The sequence below is a fragment of the Harmonia axyridis genome, chromosome 2, assembly GCF_914767665.1.
Source record: "Harmonia axyridis chromosome 2, icHarAxyr1.1, whole genome shotgun sequence".
Lineage (NCBI taxonomy): Eukaryota > Metazoa > Arthropoda > Insecta > Coleoptera > Coccinellidae > Harmonia > Harmonia axyridis.
Window position 1 is genome coordinate 12,612,325 of NC_059502.1, and position 22,085 is coordinate 12,634,409.

At 34.5% G+C, this 22,085-nt stretch overlaps 1 protein-coding gene across 12 annotated transcripts in view; it reads right to left on the reverse strand.

Annotated features, from left to right (window-relative positions):
- Nucleotides 1-22,085, reverse strand: part of LOC123674035 (disco-interacting protein 2) — a 114,568-nt gene that overhangs the window by 34,024 nt on the left and 58,459 nt on the right. For 9 of the 12 annotated variants that reach the window (XM_045608857.1, XM_045608849.1, XM_045608848.1 and 6 more), the window contains one exon: nucleotides 515-589. In XM_045608857.1, coding sequence (XP_045464813.1) covers nucleotides 515-589 — 75 coding nt within the window. Of the gene's footprint in view, nucleotides 1-514; nucleotides 590-7,337; nucleotides 7,682-8,987; nucleotides 9,454-22,085 lie in introns of those variants that run through there. The other 3 variants (XM_045608855.1, XM_045608856.1, XM_045608859.1) reach the window with 3 other exon arrangements.

Below are 22,085 nucleotides of genomic sequence, written 5' to 3' on the forward strand. Positions count from 1 at the left end.
TGAGTGTAATCGAGAAAACGATGAATTTTGTGCAATATTTTGAAAAAAATTCTAGCAAAATAATTCACTACTAACAAGATGATGGAATATATCGAATAATATAAATCTTTTTATACTTTTGAATGGCTTGTCATATATTCCAAAAAGAAGGGGCATATAATTTTTATTTCGGGTTTCTATGTCACTTAGTATATTTCAAGCAATCCAACCAGCATTCTCAACTTTTATGGAGCAGTTTATTTTCAATTTTCACCGTAACTTTATCTACACATTTATATTGAGCGTTAAAGCTTTCAATTGATTCTCAAAGGGAAAATTTATTCGTTAATAAAATGGGGAAATCCTGGAACTCAGTAAAAACAATTATAGCGTGGTTCAATTGAATTGGTTCATTTGTTCTCGCATATCTTCAAAAAAGGCTTCAAAGGCTCGAGGGTTCGATAAAAAAAAATTGAATTTAACGATGCAATCTGAAACTTCAATGTGTAAAACATTAACGAAAAAAATGACTTACTTGAATTTTGTTTAGGCACATATGATGAGAGAAGTTTCGTCCTCTTCTTTTCATATCCTTTTTGTGTGATGTCACCTGAAAATAAGAATGAATTAAGTGAATAATTTTCAGTTGAGTATCTATGTACATTTCTACATTATATTCGAATTCAAATGTGTCAGCTAGGAATTTTTTTAATTTTTTTTCAACTTTTGAAATTAATGGTACCTACTTTGAAGCTAGGAGTCGTTCAAGAATTCTTAAATTTCTCTAAATATTAGCACATATTTTGATAAAAACATTCAAAAATTTATATAAGTTTTTGAAGCTTGTATCTTTTCATGATTAAAGCGCATAAACTACTGAATACAAATGACATGAGAACTGTCAAAAAATAATATATAGTTTTGCATTATAACCTTTTTAAATGGTATCATTACAATTGGATTTTTTTTTGCTTTGAACTACTCGGTTTGTAAATCCCAAAGAAGTCCCAGATCAAAAAAAAGCTTTCTGTATTTCTATTCAAACAAGAATTCTTCCAGTTTCATTTTATTGCACTCTTATCAACTGTCCTATAAACAAAACGACAAATACGACGAATTTCTCTATTCATTTCAGAAATCTGCAAGTTGTTTTTTTTCTATGTAATTCTCAAAACAAAAGCTCCCTATTATTTTCGTCCGTATAAAAAGTTTAATTCCTCGAATTCAGAACGGAGAGATAACAAAAAAAAAAAGACATTATAATTAAAAAGTGCTCGAAATGGATACGAGGAGGGGAAGAGAGATATGAAATAAGATATTCCTAAAATTTAATTTTCATAATTCCCATCAACTGATAAAAAGGCAAGCTTTCATCGGAGAACTGGGCGTTTCAGAGTTATTATCTTCGTAGCGCTCCTAACTTAGGCTACGCCAACATTAACCCCAATTACTCAATGCTATCAATTTAATTCTGGATTAATTATGTATTCCTGTTTTCTTATTTACACGTGCTGCACTATATTTAAGCCAGATGATGAGGCAAAAAGAATAGCAGTTAATTGTGTTCATTTTCAATTACGATGTAGAACAGTATGACAAATAATTGACAATATGTTTTTGTAGCAGATCCAGCAAACTTTCTGCTCCAAATTCGATGACCCATTTAAAAGAAAAAAAAAAATTAATCAATAAAATTATGACCGAAAAAACAAAGAAAAGAAGCATTACGTTTAGCATACCCCAACGTAAAATACAATATCGATAAAAAATTTCAATGAATTATGTAAAAAAGACTGATAATAAATACTCAAAAGGGAAATTTAGTCGAAAAATATAATTCAAAACAATTTTTAATTCAGAAATATTCATTGAAAAAATGATAAATAATAATAAAGAGGATAAACAAACATCAGGGAAGTTGAAAGTTATACTTGTGGTAGTGAACTTTTAACATATGCAAATCATTAGGGATTCATGGCTTGTCTTGATATTCAAGCTACTTGACTTGATATTCGATACTTGGCTTGAGCTTGATTTGAAATCAACTCAAGTACAAGTTAAGTAGTAGTTTTTCAATGTTAACTCAAGTACTTACTAAATAAATACTTGTCTTGACATTGAAAAACTACTACTTGACTTGAACTCGAGTTGATTTCAAGTCAAGCTCAAGCCAGGAAGCGTGAATATCAAGCCAAGCCGTGAATCCATACGAATCATTCAAAAGAATGGGGTCATACCTTTAATAATAATTTCGAAATTCTCTATATGGAAAATAAATTTTGATTTTTCCCATTTTTTATTCACTCTACCTGAATAAAATGTATATTATTATATGCTTGTTAATTAACTTTGAACCTTCAAAGACGAGTTGACTTTGCTTATCACTGATTATATCAGAGGTATATTTTTGGAAAGATAAAACAAAACGCTTTAAATTTGACAGGGTTATTTGAATTTCCTCTTCCTTTTCAGTATTTCAACAAAATTATTCAAACTATCGATAGAACTCGGGAGGAATCACAATATTTGAACTAGCATTATATTCAACATTCATTCAAATATTGGGTTTTGAAGTAAATATCAGAATTCTATGTTGGCAATATCACAACATATGTTTACATTCCCTGTGCCAATATTTGGAAGCTAAAACAAAGTATCGAATTATTGAACTCGAAGGAACAATACAAGTAAATAATTGTAAATTCTGATGAAAATAAAAATAAACTGAGGTCTAAAATTGTTATATACGAGTACAATGAAAATAAATCTTGATACAAATGATTGTTTATCGTATTTCTTGTAGAGAAAAATGTGCTAGTGTTTGGATAAATTAGTTCAAAATGACAAAACTGTGATTATGCAAAATTTCGCGAAGCTTGTATCACTTGAATGGATTCTTCTCAGAAAGTTTCAATAGCCCAGTAGACGTATTATTACCTGAAAATATATATGTATAGCATCATAATCAAGATGAAGAATAGATTCCTTATGAAAAAATTAAGTTATTTAAAAAAAAATCATATGTACAATATGAATTTTTCAAAATTCGATTTCTCAAATAGCTATAGATCGTGATCCCGAGAACATTGTATTGATGCTTTTCTTAACGAAAATAAATAATAAATAAGTGTGTCTTCCATTTTCTTTCCTAATTCATTGTATTGATACCTTCAAAGTTTCCAAGAAAAGCTCGGCATGGCAGATGTATGTTTTTTTGTTGGTTTTATGAATTTGCTCATTCCAAAATGTGTGCATTTTTGGGGGAACTAATTTTTCAAAGGTCTATTCTTGTAACCAAAGGTTGATGTGCTTTCCATTCAGAAGAGCAATTCACAAATTTAGTTATGATACGTCTATCCAAAGTTCAACATCCTAATGTTAAACATACAAAGCTACCTAACTTTGATGAAGATCAAAAAGAAGGACTGTGACTAATTGTTCCAAAATAGGACTGAGAGAAATGTGCCAATTAATGAAGCGACAAAATGCATTGTCATTCCAACAGCTTCCCTTTATACAGACGTACAAATAAGGTCAGTGCTGTTAAATAGTCATCGCCAACAACTGGAAATTGTCATAATCAATCGTGCATTTTATGATCTGAATATCAAAATGATTGAAGCAGCGCTTTCCAAGAAGCGAAGATAGCCAATCATCATTGTTGTAGCATTTGGTTAAAAGTATTTCGCAGAATCGTTTCGAGACGTCACGTATGAATCAACAGTAAAGATATTTATAATAAAGATTGACTTGTCTCTAGCAGAAAGTCAATTGCGAATAGGTTTGATTAGACTGGAATAAGATATATTTGAAAATATTCATTGCATACACTGAGAGAAGTGTTTATTTGATATAATCGAAAATGCATTATAGTTAATAAATCATTTATTGGATATATGGAAAAACAAATATTAGTTTCATGGAAATAAATAATTTATTTGAAATCCCACCAATAATCATCATTTATTATTAAACTTCATTTATTTACGCATAACTTATATTAATAATGCTGAAGAAATATCCATTTGAAGAAAATAAATATAGTTGAGGTTAATATATCATTGAGTAATAATTAATAAACCTTATTTATATGTAATATGTATCCATGCTGAATAAAAATAATATTTCAATTCAGTAATGGTTAACGTATTTCTTAGATAATGATTTTGGTAGTTTCTATTATCCGATTGTTATAGGGTCTGAGAAGAACCGTTTGCTGAAATAGGTAATTTTTTAGAGTTCATATTGAGGGTATCCGGGTTTGAACCCTAGTCATCTTGGTTGCATACGTTCACTATAACCACTGGTCTGCCAACATTGCTAATAACTGTGCAGGTACAAACGATCTAAACCCAAAATTCAGTACAGATGTGCTAAGCGGCGTTCAATAAGCCCATAGTAACACAGATTTTATGTTTAAAAAGGAAATTCAAATCAAAGAAATAGTTCATGGACAGATCCTACAAGGAGATGCGCTTCTCTTTGAGGGATGTGTCCTTAAACTTTTCCACAGATTGGATCGCTAGAATTATGTTAGTTTGTTAATTATTAATAAATCCTATATTCTTAGTGAATAAATTATTGAATTCTTGTAAGAGTTTATTTATAAACAGCAAATAATGTTCGTTAACTACCAGTTGAAAATTTGTTGACACTGAATTTATGTTATTTGTGGAGATAACGTAAGTTCATATAAATTATTTATCAACGAAATATATTAAATATTATCAAATACCTTGTAAACAAATATTTTATTCTCTATTAATAAACTTTTTTAAATGCATAATTCAACTATTAATAAATATATCAAATATAAATCTGCTGTGATAGTTGAGAATAAATAACCTCCAAATAAGTGCTTAAATAATAAAAAAATATGGATTTCTCTCAGTGTATGTGATAAATTTAGCATCGTTCATTCATTTCAATTTATTCATTGATGCATGTCTGATAGTTTTCGACGATGCTTTGGTTTATCATTTTCACTAATAAATAATAATGCCTATTATTACTCCCTCGGTGATAATGGCTATTCTATTTATTCTATCTAATATACTAATTTTTGTTGAATTAATTTGAGGAATATTTTCTGGAAAATGAAGATAATTTTCGCCAGAGACGAAGCTAAACGAAGATGGAGAAGGCAAAATCTACAGCACGTCTCGATATAATTCATCGTCAGTATCCAACCTAATTCACCACAATGAAGACATACAACTTGCTAATGGGACACATCAACTAGAAGATGAATTCCTTTGTTGTGAAGGGAACGAAGAATAAATTGGAGGAGTTAAGATCATTTAGCTACGAATTATGGTATTATGTATATGCAGTTTAATTTTCATTCATACATGCACACATACACACAGATGCCAAGATATCGTGTTGCCTGGGAAAGAGATATACGAGATGAGTAGTCTGAAGCAGTCGTTGAATTTTTTATCTGGAATTGCTTTCATTTCCGAGTTTTTCGTTGGCTCTTCCATTTTTCATCTGATAAAGTGTTCCGAAGAGCAAAGACAGCGTTAAGTTTCTTCAGACATCCTCGGAAAAATACACGACTATTGTATTATGGAAATAGAAGGATAATGTATCCTAGAATTATTCAAATTTTCCTCATGCTCTGAGGATGATTTGGAGTATAAGGATCTAAAAAAATATGTTAATAAAATTTTGTTTCATAGAAAAAGAAATCATTTTATTTTAAATTGAATTTTTCAGGGAAGCACTGACTGAGCATCAGCAATTGTTCATTCATGTGTCTTTTGCTCTGGTGTGAAGACAGTACTTTATATATGGGATGTGACTCTTTGTGATGTCGTTTTTTTTTAATTAATTTATCTAGTAGTGGTTCAGATGATAAGGTCGTCTTAACATTCAATAATAAACTAAATTGAAATATAGTTAGATTTTTTATGACAATATTGTTTTTTTCTTCGAATATATTCTGCTCGAGTTTTTATTTTACATCTATACCGAAAATTTCTACTCGATCTGATCTGTTGTAACAAAAATTTAGTTCTTGTTTTTCTATATTCTGGTCGAATTTTCTATGGTTCTGGTGATGCGCTCAACATGAAAGTTTTCATGGAGCTTGAAATTGTTATTCTGCACCTAAATGCGAATTTTCATCTGGATAGAATCTTTAGTTTTGAAATAATCGGAAAAACAAACTTTCTTAAGGTCATATTTGCAAAACTCTGGTTGAGATTTAACCCATTAATGAACTCAAATGTGGCATTCAAGATTTCAAAATTTTCATGTTTCTGGGTTCTCCGTTCGAAAGTTATCGTGATTACCGACTGGACGGACAGAATCTAGTATGACCTCATCAGTGAGTCGAACCTTATCGTTCGAGGATATGACTAGCTAAAAATTCGATAAATACAGATATCGTGACGAAATAATTTATCGATTTTCTCGGGAAACGAAAGCTCAAAAGTAATAAATCGAATAAAAATAACGAATAACTACAATGTCCAGAATTCCAACTAGAAAGAACAATTTGTTGTTTTACTAGGTTTATATTTCAGCTGATGCTGTTCAGTTCATGTTTAACAATAAATGTTCGAGATAATATGACGTATATTCTTTTCAGAATCAGTTGAAAGCTCAATGAAGCTATAGTTTGACGAATCAAATGTTATTTGTATTGAAAATTGAGAAAATTGAAATTAATCCTTATATTTATTGAAAATTGGAATTTTCAATAACAAATACATATCTTCTTCTTCTTCTTCTTAATTTAAGCCTAGGGCTTGTATATTCCACTTTAGTCCTCGGTGGAGGTAGATATCCAGGAGTCTTTCCAGCCAATACATTACAGCCACATATCAAGCTATATAATTTTGCAGTCTTAAAGACCAAATAAAAATTATACCGAATTCTCTTATAAAATTTAAAATTTTTCTGATATTATAAGATAAAACTGACGCCCCATGAAAATAATACGTAGGCAAAATATTGAAACATGGCTTCCTCCTGAAATGAAAGACTCGAATCTTATGCAGAGAGAAAACTGCATCTTATTCTGGATCAATATCACCTGCATCTGAGACATGTCACTTGGGGTTAAACCGTAACTTACAACCTCCAAAATAATTCCAGCCCAGTAAAATGGAATGCTCTCATTACACTAAATCAGAGTTGTAAATACGTAATTGAGAAAGTTTTCAACAACTTTGAAATGCTATTTGCTTGCGTCAAAGAAAAAGTTATTCAATTATAGGAAGTAATTTTGCGAAAAGAATTAAATCAACGGAATAAACCCTGAAGGAACCTAAAACATAGTTTTTTCCAGATAAAAAGTTTAAAAGTTCTCGACAAAATAATTAAAAACAAGAAATTAGCGAACCAACCATTCCTGAATTGATAAGGAGGTGGACACTTCGGCACAGGTGGCGGATCTTCAAACTGTTGCAGCCAATCGTACAGCTGTTCGAGATCCTTAAGACTCTGCTGCCGTTCTGCTTCTTCCCTAGCAGCTACTTCTTCTAAGCTCTCCATCTCAAAGCACAATCAACATGTTATCCTATATGCGATTTCGCGAAAGCACTATCCCAACTTCGGTTTACAGTTACTAACACTAGTTATTAGTGGTTACTAAAGCGTATTTTTGTGCGTACTTTTCAAACTGGTAAATATTCTCTGATATGAACGATGATACTACTAATTCCAACAATAACTGGATGAAAAACTCTTTCTGAAATGAAGAATATTAACATCAGGGTTACTCATCGAAAGTCGTGTGGTGTTTGATGAAATTTGAAAATACAGAATTTTTTTATGAAATTTGATAATGAAGAATTTATTGATGAAATTTGTGTATTTTCAGATTGAAAGTCGTGTGATTTTTCCACGATATTGCTTCAATAATTCGATGAAATTTTGCAAATGAAGAATTTTATGATGAAATTTGGTTCAAGAAATAACTTAGAATGAAGAATTATTTAGGAAGAAATGAGTCAAAGGTGTAGATGTAATTCATTTTCAAAGCGAACTATTTCATGTTGTACTGAAACAAAGGCTTCACGAAAAAAAAGAACACTTTATCGATTAGTTCAATGACACTTCAGCATAGAACGATGAGTTCAAAAGAATTTAACAAAGGAAACACCAAGGATGTAAATAGTCTTCATTCATAATTATTTTCATCTTCGAATTGAGCTATTTCGAAGCTTATAAAGAATATTTGATGGATTAATTATTATTGAAAGTTCGAAATTCAGCTGAACATTTTTTTTTCAGGAACTTAATTTCTGAAGTTTTTGTAGCTGTGTTTGCAGATGTTCGATCAGGTCTAGGTAACAAGGAACAGTTTGATGGTAAGGAAAAGAATCCTGAATAGAATGTAATCAGTGATTCTTTACGAGCTTAATTCATCAGATCTAAAACTGAAGAATTCTCCATAATGAAATGTAATAAAGATCTTCATTTTCTGAGTAAGGTGTATTCAAGAATAAGAGTTGATCATCAGGAAACAAAGTAATCAAAATAGTGGGAATTAGATGATGAGAAGAATGGAGTATCTTTTTTTGAGTGAGCTGCTTCAGGATATATTCAACCATAAGCGTGTTGTTTGATCATAAGAATGAAGTATTTGAAAATGGAAAACCCTTTGGAATGGAATGAGATGAAAATGATATGAAAGATATGCTCCTCATTCAGGTTCTTCAATTTCTAGGCTGTTATGAAGTGCACTCAAACAAAAGGGTTATTAGATCATCAGCTACAATAGCTAGTAATCAACAAATTCTTTGGGATTGATTGTGATGAAGAAGATTCCTAAGATGGGAATAGTGCTCATTCTGAATCTTCAGTTTCTGAGTGGTCTATTTTGAGGTGTATTGAAGCACAAGGGATGCTCGATCATCAGGTTGAAGGAACAAAGGACAATTTGCCGGATCACGAGGTTGTGGAAGCAGTTATCGATCCCTTTGTGTGAATACTATTTCCGGAATCGCATGCAGCGGCAGAAGAACGGCAGAATAGGTGAGAAGCTGCGCTACCTACATAATCCTACAACAACAAACAGCCGAATAAAGCTCCAACTGCAGATTTCCTATTATCTTAAAAATAGATCAATTCCTCGTGTCTCACAGTCCGCTAAATCAGATATCCCACTGTACGATCTCAACGGCGCGCGTTATTTACAAATACAACAGCAGCAAAAAAATCTCTAAAACTCCGCAACAACGACCAAATGCAACAGCCCAAGGCTGCACACAATCCCGTAACAAACAACAGCAACAATCTACCAACAAATTTTCGGAAATTTTTCGTGAAAAAAACGCCGTCTAGAAAAGGTGATCTCGAGTCACAGCATCCGAGGCGTCTGGGCGCGATGACGTAACGGCGCCGCGAGGCGCCTGTTCGGACGATATCGTGAGCGCGTCGCGACGTTCATTGCGCTATGGAGGCGGGGGACGGCGACGCGGGCCGTCTGTCGGAAGTCGGCAGACTGGACGTCGAGAGAGGTTCGCCGTCCCCAAGAAGGCTTCGACCCGACCTGCGCCCTGCGGGGTTCGGGGCGCAAGCGCTGTGACGACGCCGAGTCGTCTGCTGCCGTCGCGAAGAACAATGGTGAGCCGTGAACCGACTGCCGATGCTCTCCTCGAGGACGATTGTCAGGATTTTGCGGCGGCGGCACGAAACGAATTTGCTGGAACGGGAGTGTAAGAGGCGGTCGAAGAATGTCTGATTGACTGGGCGACTTTCCGGCTGGCTGCGAGTGCGACGCGAAGGCCTTCGCGATAATTATGAAGGAGTAAGAGGGAAGGATCTTATCGAAAATGGTCGTGCTCCGCTTGTTTTGCAACGGAAGAGGGGTTTTTCAGTTAATATTTTTCAGATCTATAGAACATCTGTAGAATATCACGAATAGTTGACAGGCAAAAAACTGCAGATCTATGTAGCAAGTAGAACATCACGACTAGTTCACAGTAAAAACTCGGCATATCTACGGAGCTGATTGATCTAAAGAATCTACATAGCTGGTAGAACCTCACGACTAGTTGACAAAGATAACATTGGATATCTACAGATTTGATTGATTCAAAGAATTCACTGATCTACAGAGTTCTTCGGAGCTGATTGATCTAAACTATCTAGAGAGATCTAGATACGGCTGGTAGAACATCATTACTAGTTGAGAAAGATAACCTTGCGGATTCGATTGATTAAAAGAATTCACTGATCTACAGAGTTGCTAAAACATCACGAAGTTGATAGTAAAAACTATCCATACTTTCGGAACCGATCTAAAAAATCTGAAAAGATCTATAAAGAGTTGGTAGAACATTACGACTAGTTGACAGTAAATACACGGCAGATCTACGGAGCTAATTGATCTAAAGAATCTACAATGAGAACACTGCAGGTCTACGGAGTTGATTGATTTGAAGAATTCACAGATCTACCGAGCTGGTAACACATCACGAAGCTGACGGTAAAAACACTGCAGATTTTCGGAGCTGACTGATTTAAAGAATCAAGAGAGTTCTATACAGAGCTGTTAGAACATCACGACTAGTTGACAAAGATAACATTGCAGATTTACTGATTTGATTGATTTGAAGAATTCGCAAAACTATCGAGCTGGTAAAATATTAAGTTAACAGTAAAAAAATGAAAATTTGCGGAGCTTATTGATCTAAAAATCTAAATATAGAGCTGGTAGATCATCACTACTAGTTGGCAATGAAGACACTATGGTCTACAGAGTTGATTGATTCAAAGAATTCACAGATCTACCGAGCTGGTAACACATTACGAAGTTGACGGGAAAAACACTGCAAATTTTCGAAGCTGATTGATCTAAGGAATCGACAGTTCTACAGAGCTGGTAGAACATCATGACAAGTTGATCTACTGATTTTATTGATTCACACATCTGCAGATGTTGGTAAAGCATCACGAAGTTGATAGTAAAAACACGTCAGATCTACGGAGTGGATTGATCTAAACAGATCATAGAACTGGTAGAACATCACAAATAAAAGATTGGAAAAAAGGGCTATATAATAAGAGTTTACATAAGTAGTTGATTAAATTTTCAGAATTGCATAACCGGAAATAAGTTAGTATTAACGTGAAATGGGGATCTTTTGAGCTTTTGTTAAACTTTGTGTTCAATATAATAATAATTACAAGTACCTAATCAGAATAAATAAATTTTATGAGCTTTTTTGCTGGCTTTATAGCAGGTTGCCCTCAAATGTCGTGATGCAAATCCTGCCAGAGTCAATTACTCTTCAGATATCTTTCAGATCTGCTGACCATTTTCGTTGAAGTCGTCGATCGTTTTGCACTTCAGTCAGTGGGCGAAGTGAAATATACATATGGCCTTCTAGCCATGCCAGACGTTTTTGGTTTTTTTCCATGATGACGCCCCCACGTATGATACTTTCAGGTTTTTGTGTTGTGTTTTATACCATGGTGCATTTGTTATAATTCGAAGGATTAAAAAGATAACATTCTTTACAAAAATCAGCTGAAACAAACGCTCAAAAACATTCTGAGGAGTTTTTATGAATTTTCAAAATTCGGAAACAATATGTTCGAACACCATAATAGCGAATTCATTACAATTAGTGAATTTGATCAGTCAAATTATTCCTCAGCCTCTATTAACCAGAACCTCGTTGTTATAGTCCATTAACTATTAACTGGATGAGCATTGCTAGTTACCATCTTGGAACATTGATTTAGAATGTAAACCAGTGTGGACAACCGATTGTTTTTATTCATTAACAAGGTTCATTGTTGCAGAACAGTTGAAAGGAAGATTACACACAATTAAGAACATTTCTTATCAAAGTTTCCATTTCACCGGCGAGAATAAGAGTAAAATGTCACGATTAGAGAACAAAAAATTTGATAGAGAATTTACTTTCACCAACAAGCTACATAGCGACAATTGAATGCATTCATTCATTGATTCATAACCGAATAAGTGAAAACTAATTTTTTGTACAATATTTGTACATGAGAGCGCTCAATACTGAAGATGAAATTTTGTCTTGAGATTAAATAATACATTCCAAAAACTGAAAAAACATTGGATTGGAAACAGTTTCTTCGATTTCTAGTTTTCGCCTTATAATTTCAATTCGTCTCACATTTATAGGTTTAATTCAAAAAGTATGAGGTTTGTTATTCGATTTATATTCGAACAAAACATTCAAAATCCATCAAACAGTAGAATCTGATAATTAAATTGAAGAATTCTCAGCCCATCGTCGTTTTCAGGAACTGGAGAATTAGAAACATGAAATTTGATATGATAAAAGACGGATGCCTTACCTTGTTTGTATTCCTAGATTTGTATCAGAGAATTCTTCTGAATGTAGGTTATAACAGCAAATTCTAACATTTCTAACCATGAGTTTAATTATTAACATAACCTTGAAAACTGAATTCACTCCTCTATACAAAATATTTTATTTTTAGTTCTTTTGCATTATTTCTGGATGGAATTAGGTAAGCTTATTAAAACACCAATTCTATCTATCTAATCAGCCATTTTTTCATTATCCGTTATTTCTGAAATCAGCTGTCAATGTTGCCCAAATGTAAACCACACACCACTTTTTCAGATAATTTTTCAGGAAAAGGAGGAAAATTTTGAAGCGTTCGTTTATTCATGCATCAATTGCTTCTTTCGAAACCACATAATAGTATATAGCCAATTCCACCAAGGGTGGAATTGGCGCATGAATGAATCATCAGTATTCAAAAACTGCTGACTTCACATCAGTGAATGACTAAATAAAAATAATATAGAATATAGATTCTAATTTGAAAATCTTGAGTTTTGATGTTTTTGAGTTGTCCAAGTTCATGATCTTCTTATGAAAACTCTGTACATTTTTGGTCCAAACCGCAAACAGCCTTTATTACTACATATTTGCAGAATTCAAAGGGAAAAAGTTTTTTCGAATAAAGCTTTTTCTGCCGAAATTTTCAAAGAAATGTGAGTTCTCATCGCCATCATTGTTTTCATAAGAATCCCATCAACTCATAAACCGTTGAGTTTTTACCCAAGGTATGGCATATTGCCGAAATTGTCATCAATAAGCTATCTAATAATTGCAATAATATACTGATGTGCTATTTGAAATAAGGAAGTAATAGTCTGTTTGTAGAGATATGAAAATATTTTAGGGAGAAAGATCATTGTCCCAAACCCCAATATGCAAATTTTCAGCTCAAAATTATGATAAGTTGTCCATAAACATCTAATAGGCAATCTCGGTGAATCACCCTGTATATGTTGAAGCTCGATAATAACGAAAAAAAAAAAAATTGGTACGGCACTAGCAGTGGCATCTGTGCTCCAAACTCGGGACTTACAAAGTGTCGTGTAACTGAAATATGTATACGCTCTATGAGTGTGACGTCACACACAGCCATTTTTGGTTCTCCTGTCAGTGTTCGGAATCCAAACAAATAAATTGTCATTCAAATAAGTACGGTGTCGTTGAAGGAATTGGCTAATTTTCATAAATAAGAGTATTTGGGGAATGATTTCAGTATTAATTGATAGACAGAAGGAACGAGGTTAATACCAGTAAGTTTGAATTCTGTATCATTCCCCAGATTTTGTAAAAAGCCGTGTTTATTAGTTGAACTTCAAGTTCGAACTTACTGGCATTAATCTCGTTCCTTCTGTCTTTCAATTAATAGTAAAATCGTTCCTTAAATAATCTTATTTATCAAAATAAGCCAATTTCTTCAACGACAACGTACTAATTTGAATGACAATTTGTTTGTTTGGATTCCGCACACTGACAGGAGAACCAAAAATGGCGGTGTGTGACGTCACACTAATAGAGCGTAATAAGAGAAAAAAAATTTGTACCGCACTGGTAGTGCCATCTGTGCGCCAAACCCGTAACTTACGAAGTGTCGTGCTACTGAAATATACAGGGTGGCCATTTGAAAATGAAACAGACGAGATTACAGACGAAATAAAGTTTTTCGATAGAAATGCTCGGACAGGTCGATTTCTGTTTCGAGGGGGACAACATAAGATGTAGGTTACGGACGCATAGCGCTTCAACCCTTGCTACTACAACCCTCACCCCCAAATTTTGAATAGGGAAGATGGGGTGAGTGATACCTCATTTGAAAGGTATTTTTATACTGATTTCAGCACAGTAATTGTTTTTTCATTTTATGCATTAGTTCCCGAAATATTCTTAACTAAGTATTTGAAAATGAAGTGGTGTTTTCATGGCACTTGTAGTGTTTTGTGAAAAATCGACATTTTGAGCTTCAAAACAACCATGACTGTGGCTTCCTTCCTAACTAACTAACGCATGAATATTTCGAGAACTAATGCATAAAATGAAAAAACAATTACTGTGCTGAAATCAGTATGAAAATACCTTCAAATTGAGGTATCACTCACCCCATCTTCCCTATTCAAAAATTGGGGGTGGGGGTTGTAGCAGCAAGGGTTGAAGCGCTATGCGTCCGTAACCTACATCTTAAGTTGTCCCCCTCGAAACAGAAATCGACCTGTCCGAGCATTTCTATCGAAAAACTTTATTTCGTCTGTAATCTCGTCTGTTTCGTTTTCAAATGGCCACCCTGTATATTGACGTCACTGAGCTTTACCATAGTATAAGGAATCCTTATACTATGGCTTTACAAACTTAACCTAAAACGATTTTTCTCCTCGACGATTCCAAACGTCCATCATAGAAAGTTTCCAACCATCAATCACCCACCCACCACTTACTTCGACCACCAGATTTGATCGGAAAGAATCCGAGAACTGTTCGGGAAAAACGTTCTCGGGCGGAAATATTCCCTATTTATATTGCAATAAGGAGTCCATCGGAAGACATAGGTCAGACGTATTGTGGAAAACCCCAAAACTAAGAACAATGCAACAGTTCGCGGAAGAGCGATGGCCCAGATCGTTTATCATAGAGATTGCCAACCGGTTCAGACCGCAATGGACGTTAGGAGACGCCGCTACAACTTTTATTGCCGTCGTTTATTTTCCGGGGCAAGTTTCTGCCGGGGACAGAATCGGTTCCGATTGTACTGATGCCCGAAAAATGAGAACAGATAGGGTGTTAACGATACGTTATTAACCTTCGGGCTGGGATATATATGAAAGTTTAGCTGTGGATCGGGAGATATTGCCACACAAAAAAAAAATTCTCGTTTTTCAACGTTATTTAGAGTGGGTTGTTTTTCGCCTACCGCTACCAATAAATCTCAACTATGAATTTCGAGCATCGGGATATAGGGTGCAAGTTAATCCACTATTTATTTTCTTGGGACGTATTTTACTTTTGTTTTGGTCAATACTGTAGGTGTGTGAATGTCATTCCAGAACGTCAAAGATTATGTCAACAACTTCTGTACGGATATAGACTTTTTTGGTCTTAAAGGGTCCTTAGACTGTTGACGCAGGCACATAATTTCAAACAATCCCACAAAAAGTAGCAAGCGACTAAATCGGGAAACACTGCAATGGTCAGAGAACACTGAAAGGCTGCACCTTCTAGTTAGTTAGTTGCCAAAAACAATCTTCTAACATTGTCTCAATTCACAATCACAAGGACCATATCATATTAAAAAAAAAACAGGGTATACCAATCCCAGCTATAAATACCAACAATGAATTTCATCAAAATCGGACCAGTAGGATGGAAGATATCGAAATTTCACGTTTGCGCCTTAGCAAATCGTGAAGTTGATCGAAGGGGATTACATTTCTGAGAAACCACTCATGAACCAATGGGAATATCAGTAATAAATTTCATAAAAATCAGACCAGTAGAACGTTAGATATACACAACTGTAGAATTTCACGTTGCGCATGACCAAAGTGCGAATATTGGTGGGAGAATGAGTTCCATTGGATCACTCATGAATCTATCGAAATATCTGTGCCAAATTTCATCAAAATCGATCCAGTAGAACACAAGTTACGTAGATTTCTGGAATTTCACAATTGCGATTGAGCAAAGCACAATCGATAATAATCGATGAAGATTCCTATGGAACCACATACGAACCAATTGGAATAATCCTAGCAAATTTCATAAAATCGAGAGAGATATGAAAATTTATAGAATATAAAATTTGCGGATGATCAAATCGTAATGTTTGATTTGAAGATATCAAATTCCCCTGAAACCTTTACGAACCAATCAGATTATCTGTACTAAATTTCATCAAAATCAGACCACAGAATACAGGATATGGAATTTCACGTTTGTGTAAGCAGATTAAATTCCTGGGGAACCATTAACGAACCAATCTGAATATCCCTACAAAATTTCTATGGAACTACAAGCGAACCAATCGAAATATTCATATCAAATTTCATCAAAATCTGAGGACTAGAACGCAAGATATGGAGATTCATAAAATTTCACGTTTACGTATGATCAGAGCACATACAATAATCGATGAAGATTAAATTCCTATAAAACCACATAAGAATAAATCGGAATTCGAAATAACCATTGCAAATTTCATCAAAATCAAACCAGAAGAAGCTGAAGATTTATGGAATTTCACTTTAGCGCATCAGCATAACACAGCGTTTAACCGATAGAGATCAAAATTCCTATGGAACCACTCACGTACCGATCGAAAGAGCCGTAACAAATTTCATCAATATCGGACCAGTAGGACGAGAGATATAGTAATTTCTAGAATTTCATGTTTTTGCATGAGCAATTCACAACGATTGGTTGGAAAATATTAAATTCCGGTGAAACCACTAACGAACCAATCGGAATATCCGTACTAAATTCCATCAAAATCGGACCTGTAGAATACAGGATATGGAATTTCACGTTCGTACAACCTAAATCTGGAAAAGTAGACATTTGCATTGGACCATCTACTAACCAAAGAGGATACCCATACCAACAGATTTCATCAAAATCGGATAGGAATTGCATAAGTTGAAGCTGCCAAAAGAATTTACGGATACCAATCGGAATAACCGCAGCAAATTTCAGCAAAATCAGAACCGGTAGGGATATCGTCGAAATTTATACAATTCCACGTTTGTGTTTAAGCAAATCGCGAAGAACCAGTAGCAATATCCGAACTGAATTTCATCAAAATCGGATCAGCAAAATAGAAGATATGAAATTTCACGTTTGCGTATGGTCACCGCACATCGTTAATCTGGAAAAGTAGAAATTTGTATGGGATAATCAACGAACCAAACAGGGACATCCATACTAATTTTCATCAAAATAGGATAGGAATTGTACGAGTTGAAGCTGTCTGAAGATTTCCAGATCGACAAGCAGGCTCGAAATTGTTCAGAACATCCTTAAAATGGTTTTTTCGACCAGAAATGTGAAAATCGGAAGCAATAAAATCCCACGACCAAGTAGGTACCATTGTAAACGCGTGAAAAATTGAAACAGTACCATTCGAAGACACTTTTAATTGGCCGCTAACAAGCTCATCATCAGGCCTCGTTATACAAGCCTGGCCATTTAGTTGGCTTTGGTTTCGGTTTCATCCGTTCGCGATTGTGTGCATCTTGAAGCGTGTCTTCCGACGCGAAAAGATAAGCGCGGCACGCTCCCGGGCAGGCGCGCGCGTCCTGAAATGCTCACTTGAGCGGGAAATTATTACCTGGCATCCGTTGTTGTACGTCGATTATTCACCTACATTGCTCAACCTGCTACTGTGTTCTGATAATTGTTTTCGTATTAATCCATTGTGGTCGGTTTGCCACAATGGCGCTCATTTACTGCGATAGCATCGGGCGATTACGATCTAATCCGGCTGTGCCTTTTCCTCGGTCATTTCGTCACTTTTAAGCAATTAGAATAAATGTATACAAAATGGTTATGATTTCCACATGACTTCGTTTTCGCGGTAGGGATATAAAGGGTGTTTCACAAAAGGTTTATCATGTATGTAATGAAAATTGGCATGATGGTTTCGACTCTTTTTGATTTAAATATTTTCATCGCTATAGTCCTTCTTCTAGTTAAGAGGGAACACCACCACGTGTCTGTTCAAAACGAAATTAGATATATTTCTTCTTACGAAACAACGATTTTTATGGAATTTTCACATAATTTCCTTAAACAATGAGCTACATGGACGAAAGTAAATACCTATTTCTAATATGCGAATGAAAGATAAAAAAAAAGATAGAGGGAACATATTAGGCCAATTGAAAAGTCCCCGCTCTGATGCACAGTTGGTGGTGCTAGTATTAAATCCATATGGTTTTTAGTTAGTACCAACCTTCAAACGACACATGTCAAAATTTGACAGCAGTCCGATCATTAGTTTGTGAGATATTGCGTTGTGAGTGTAGCTACTTTTGTTATTTGAAAAAAGATGGAAAAAAAATAGTGTGCTGATGAAATATTGCATTTTGAAGGGAAAAAATACAGTTGAAGCAAAATCTTGGCTTGATGAAGAGTTTCCGGGGTCTGCAGCAGGAAAATCAACCATCATTGATTGGTATGCTAAGTTTAAACGTGGTGAAATGAGCCCCGAAGATGGAGAACGCAGTGGACGCCCAAAATAGGCTGTCACCAACGAAAAAATCAAAAAAGTTCACAAAATAATTTTGAATGACCGTAAAGCGAAGTTGATCGAGATAGCAGACATTGTGAAGATATCATCTGAATGTGTACATCATATCATTCACGAATATTGGTACATGAGAAAGCTGTGTGCAAAATGGGTGCCGCGCGAGCTCACAATCGATCAAAAGCAACAACGTGTTAATGATTCTGAGCAGTGTTTGAAGCTGTTTGAGTGCAATAAACCTGAGTTTTTACGTCGATATGTGACAATGGATGAAAAATGGCTCCATCATTTCACTCCGGAGTCCAATCTACAGTCAGCTGAGTGAACTGCACACGATGAACCGAATACAAAGCGGATTAAAGTCAGATGGCAAGGTTATGGCATCAGTATTCTGGGATGCACAAGGTATAACATTCATTGATTACCTCCAAAAAGACCAGAAAAAAAGTGCTGTTTCATCAAGAGAATGCGCTGTGTCAAAAAGCATTGAAAATAATGGCAAAATTGCATGAATTGGGCTTTAAATTGCTTCTAGATCCACCGTATTCGCCATATATGGCAACCAGCGACTTTTTCCTGTTGTCATACCTCAAAAAACTTCTCGCTGGAAAGAAATTTAGCGCCAATGAAGAAGTAATCGCCGAAACTGAGGCCTATTTTGAAGCGAAAGACAAATCGTACAGCAAAAATGATACCGCAAAGTAAGAAGATCGCTTCAATCTCTGTATCGTCCTCGAAGGCAACTATGTTGAATAATAAAATCGAATTTTGCAAAAAAAAAGTGTTTTATACTATGGTAGACCGGGGACTTTTCAATTGGTCTGTTATTCAAAACATGATGATGGTAAATAAATATCTATAATATTCTTTCCAACAGTTTTAGTTCAATAGTTTTGATAGATTCAATAAAATTTTATTCGGAATCATAGTAGAATATGAGAAGAGGTATTTTGAAAAAATATAAAGAAATATGAACCCAAGTGCTCGCACCTTGTAGTTTCAAAAGAATTAAATGTGGAATATTCGTATGGGTGTTTGGAACAGATTACTAGAAGCGGTATATATTTTTAGAACATCGGGCGCCCACCAGATGGCACCTCCAGTTCTATAGTGAGTTAACCAGTTCTTGAAATAGTGTACTGTTTCGGCCGTTACAAATTGGTAGTTGATCATGATTAAAAGAAGATTTATACTTCCTATATTTTTAACACCGAAAATCACCGTTACCAGAAAATTAAACCACCAATAAAACAACAAACCTCAAGAAAACAGGATAATATTACGACGCTGTAAATTTAATTATTATGGCTGGCATATTTCACGAAAATATTTTGAACTCAAGACCTGATGAGCTTTTAAACCAATGTAAGCAACGTGTGTTTGCTGATTAAGATCCGTGGCAAACAGAAACTGATCCTCATCATATCAAAATATCATTTTCCGAGGATTATTCTGCAAACCTCGGACTGGAGACGATTAGAAATTGGACATCAACCTTACTGGGGAAACTATTAGTTTCGACATCGATTAGTTTCCTGTATAGATATTGTTTCCCATGTAGATACAGTGCAATACAGGATATTTCACATAGTAATCAACAAAAATAGAAAGTTTTTCTGATAAAGTGCCCTATTTTCGGGGATAAGTAAGCACCGATTTCACACACTATTTAAAGTTAAATGAACCAATCAGGAACTTTGGATTATCGATAACCATTCTTTACCCTGATTGTACTGTCATCAGTGTTTTCACATTTGTATATGTGACAATGCAACGACAAATTTTCTTTGTGAAATAGTCTAATAAAATTTCACAAGTGATTGAATTTTTCTCATGAGTCTATCAATTTATTATCGCGGAAATTCAACCACATAAAATTTATGTGTTAAATAATTTCAATAAAATGAGGTATTAGTTATGTGAGAGCCTTACCCTTTTAAATGACCAATTTATTTCAAGTTATACATAAATAAATTAAGAAAATGTTCCCGATAAAAATTCAATTGAACCAGTTCGATATGGGTTTTCTTCAATGTAACATGCAAATCTTATGTGTTACAACTTTTTTTCAACTATGTATTTTTGCATTTAGATTGCCTGATTTGATTACAAATTACGAAAATTAGCTTTAGGTTGAAAACAATTTATTTCTATATGCGTCTGTATTATCTTCAGGGGGATTATCACGTACAGCTTCAACAGCAGCTTGAATAGATGTTATCGGGAAATACAGGATGAAAATAATGAGATAATAATATAAGGATATAGGTAGGTACCACTAAAGAACAGGTTATATGAGATGAGAATCTCCTCAGTTCAAATTGTTTGTCATACACATGTATATCATGATATGCTTCGTTTATTAGTTAGTTACAAATCCTGTTTCAAGTGGATTTCTACTTATTTTGAGAAATCCATTCCACCCTTGGAGATCACATATATACCTAAACAAGTTGTTTCTAAATTGGAGGTACAAACGAAAATAAGAAATTCCTTGGATAATTTAACAAAGAAAGCTTATTGATTTGAGCCTACAAACGCTTTTATTTCGAGATACATGGTGTTTCTTGTAGTGCTTTTTTGGGATGAGTAAACGAGTTTTTTCTTAAGACTTTTTTCTTATAATTATTATCGGAAGATTCTCTGAATTTCGTTTGTACCTCCAATTTAGGAACACCCTGTATACAGTTATGCGGTCTCGGAGGGTGCAATTGGAGCATGATTGAACGAGTGTTCAAAAACTTCTGTCTATAACGAAATTTCCAAAAAGTAACGAACTTGAATAAAATCATGAAAAAATCAGCAGAAAATTTTTCTTTCAAATGAAAATTGTCGAGGCTATTCTCGGAGATAAAATAAAACACCTTGCTTTTTTTTTACAACAAAAAAGTAACTAGTTGATCAGACATTTTTAAAAAACATAGTAGGAGTAGAATAGTCCTTCAAATTGTGATTATCGTAACCACTTTGAACTGAGGATGAAGCAATAAATCCAAAACTAAATGCTATATGAGAATTTACGACTTTGGCATCCCTTTGAGGTAACCTAGATTGGCTTTCAATATAGCTGCTCCAGCAACAATAACTCTTAGGCATTATTACGCTTTCTTGCACTTGCATGTTCAAGGACACAGCGAGTGGCCTCAAGCCTAGTAAAAGAAAAATCAAAACAGTCCACTTGCAAGCTACAGATTATTTCTCTCCGTTGCATTCTGTCGATTTAACTATCATGTCTGCAGGTCCATACGATGATGAACAGCGCAGATAGCGTGATCTGACTGGAAAATTCTCTCCGAAGAATTCGATAAATCAAAATAATTCCGGTTAAAATTGTCGGCATTTTAAATGCGATCTGGTTCCCAACACTACACGAGGATCAACAAATCATGTAATGGCGTAATTGGCGATGCTTTACATTGCTACAGTGAAATGTTACTTTCGTTCTAACAACAAGTTGGCTTATTATTATCTACCACTTTCTTTCCCACGAATATATTCGTTCTGCATTGAAAGAGTTGGATTGAATTTAACAGGTTTTAATTTGTTAATTAGCTTAA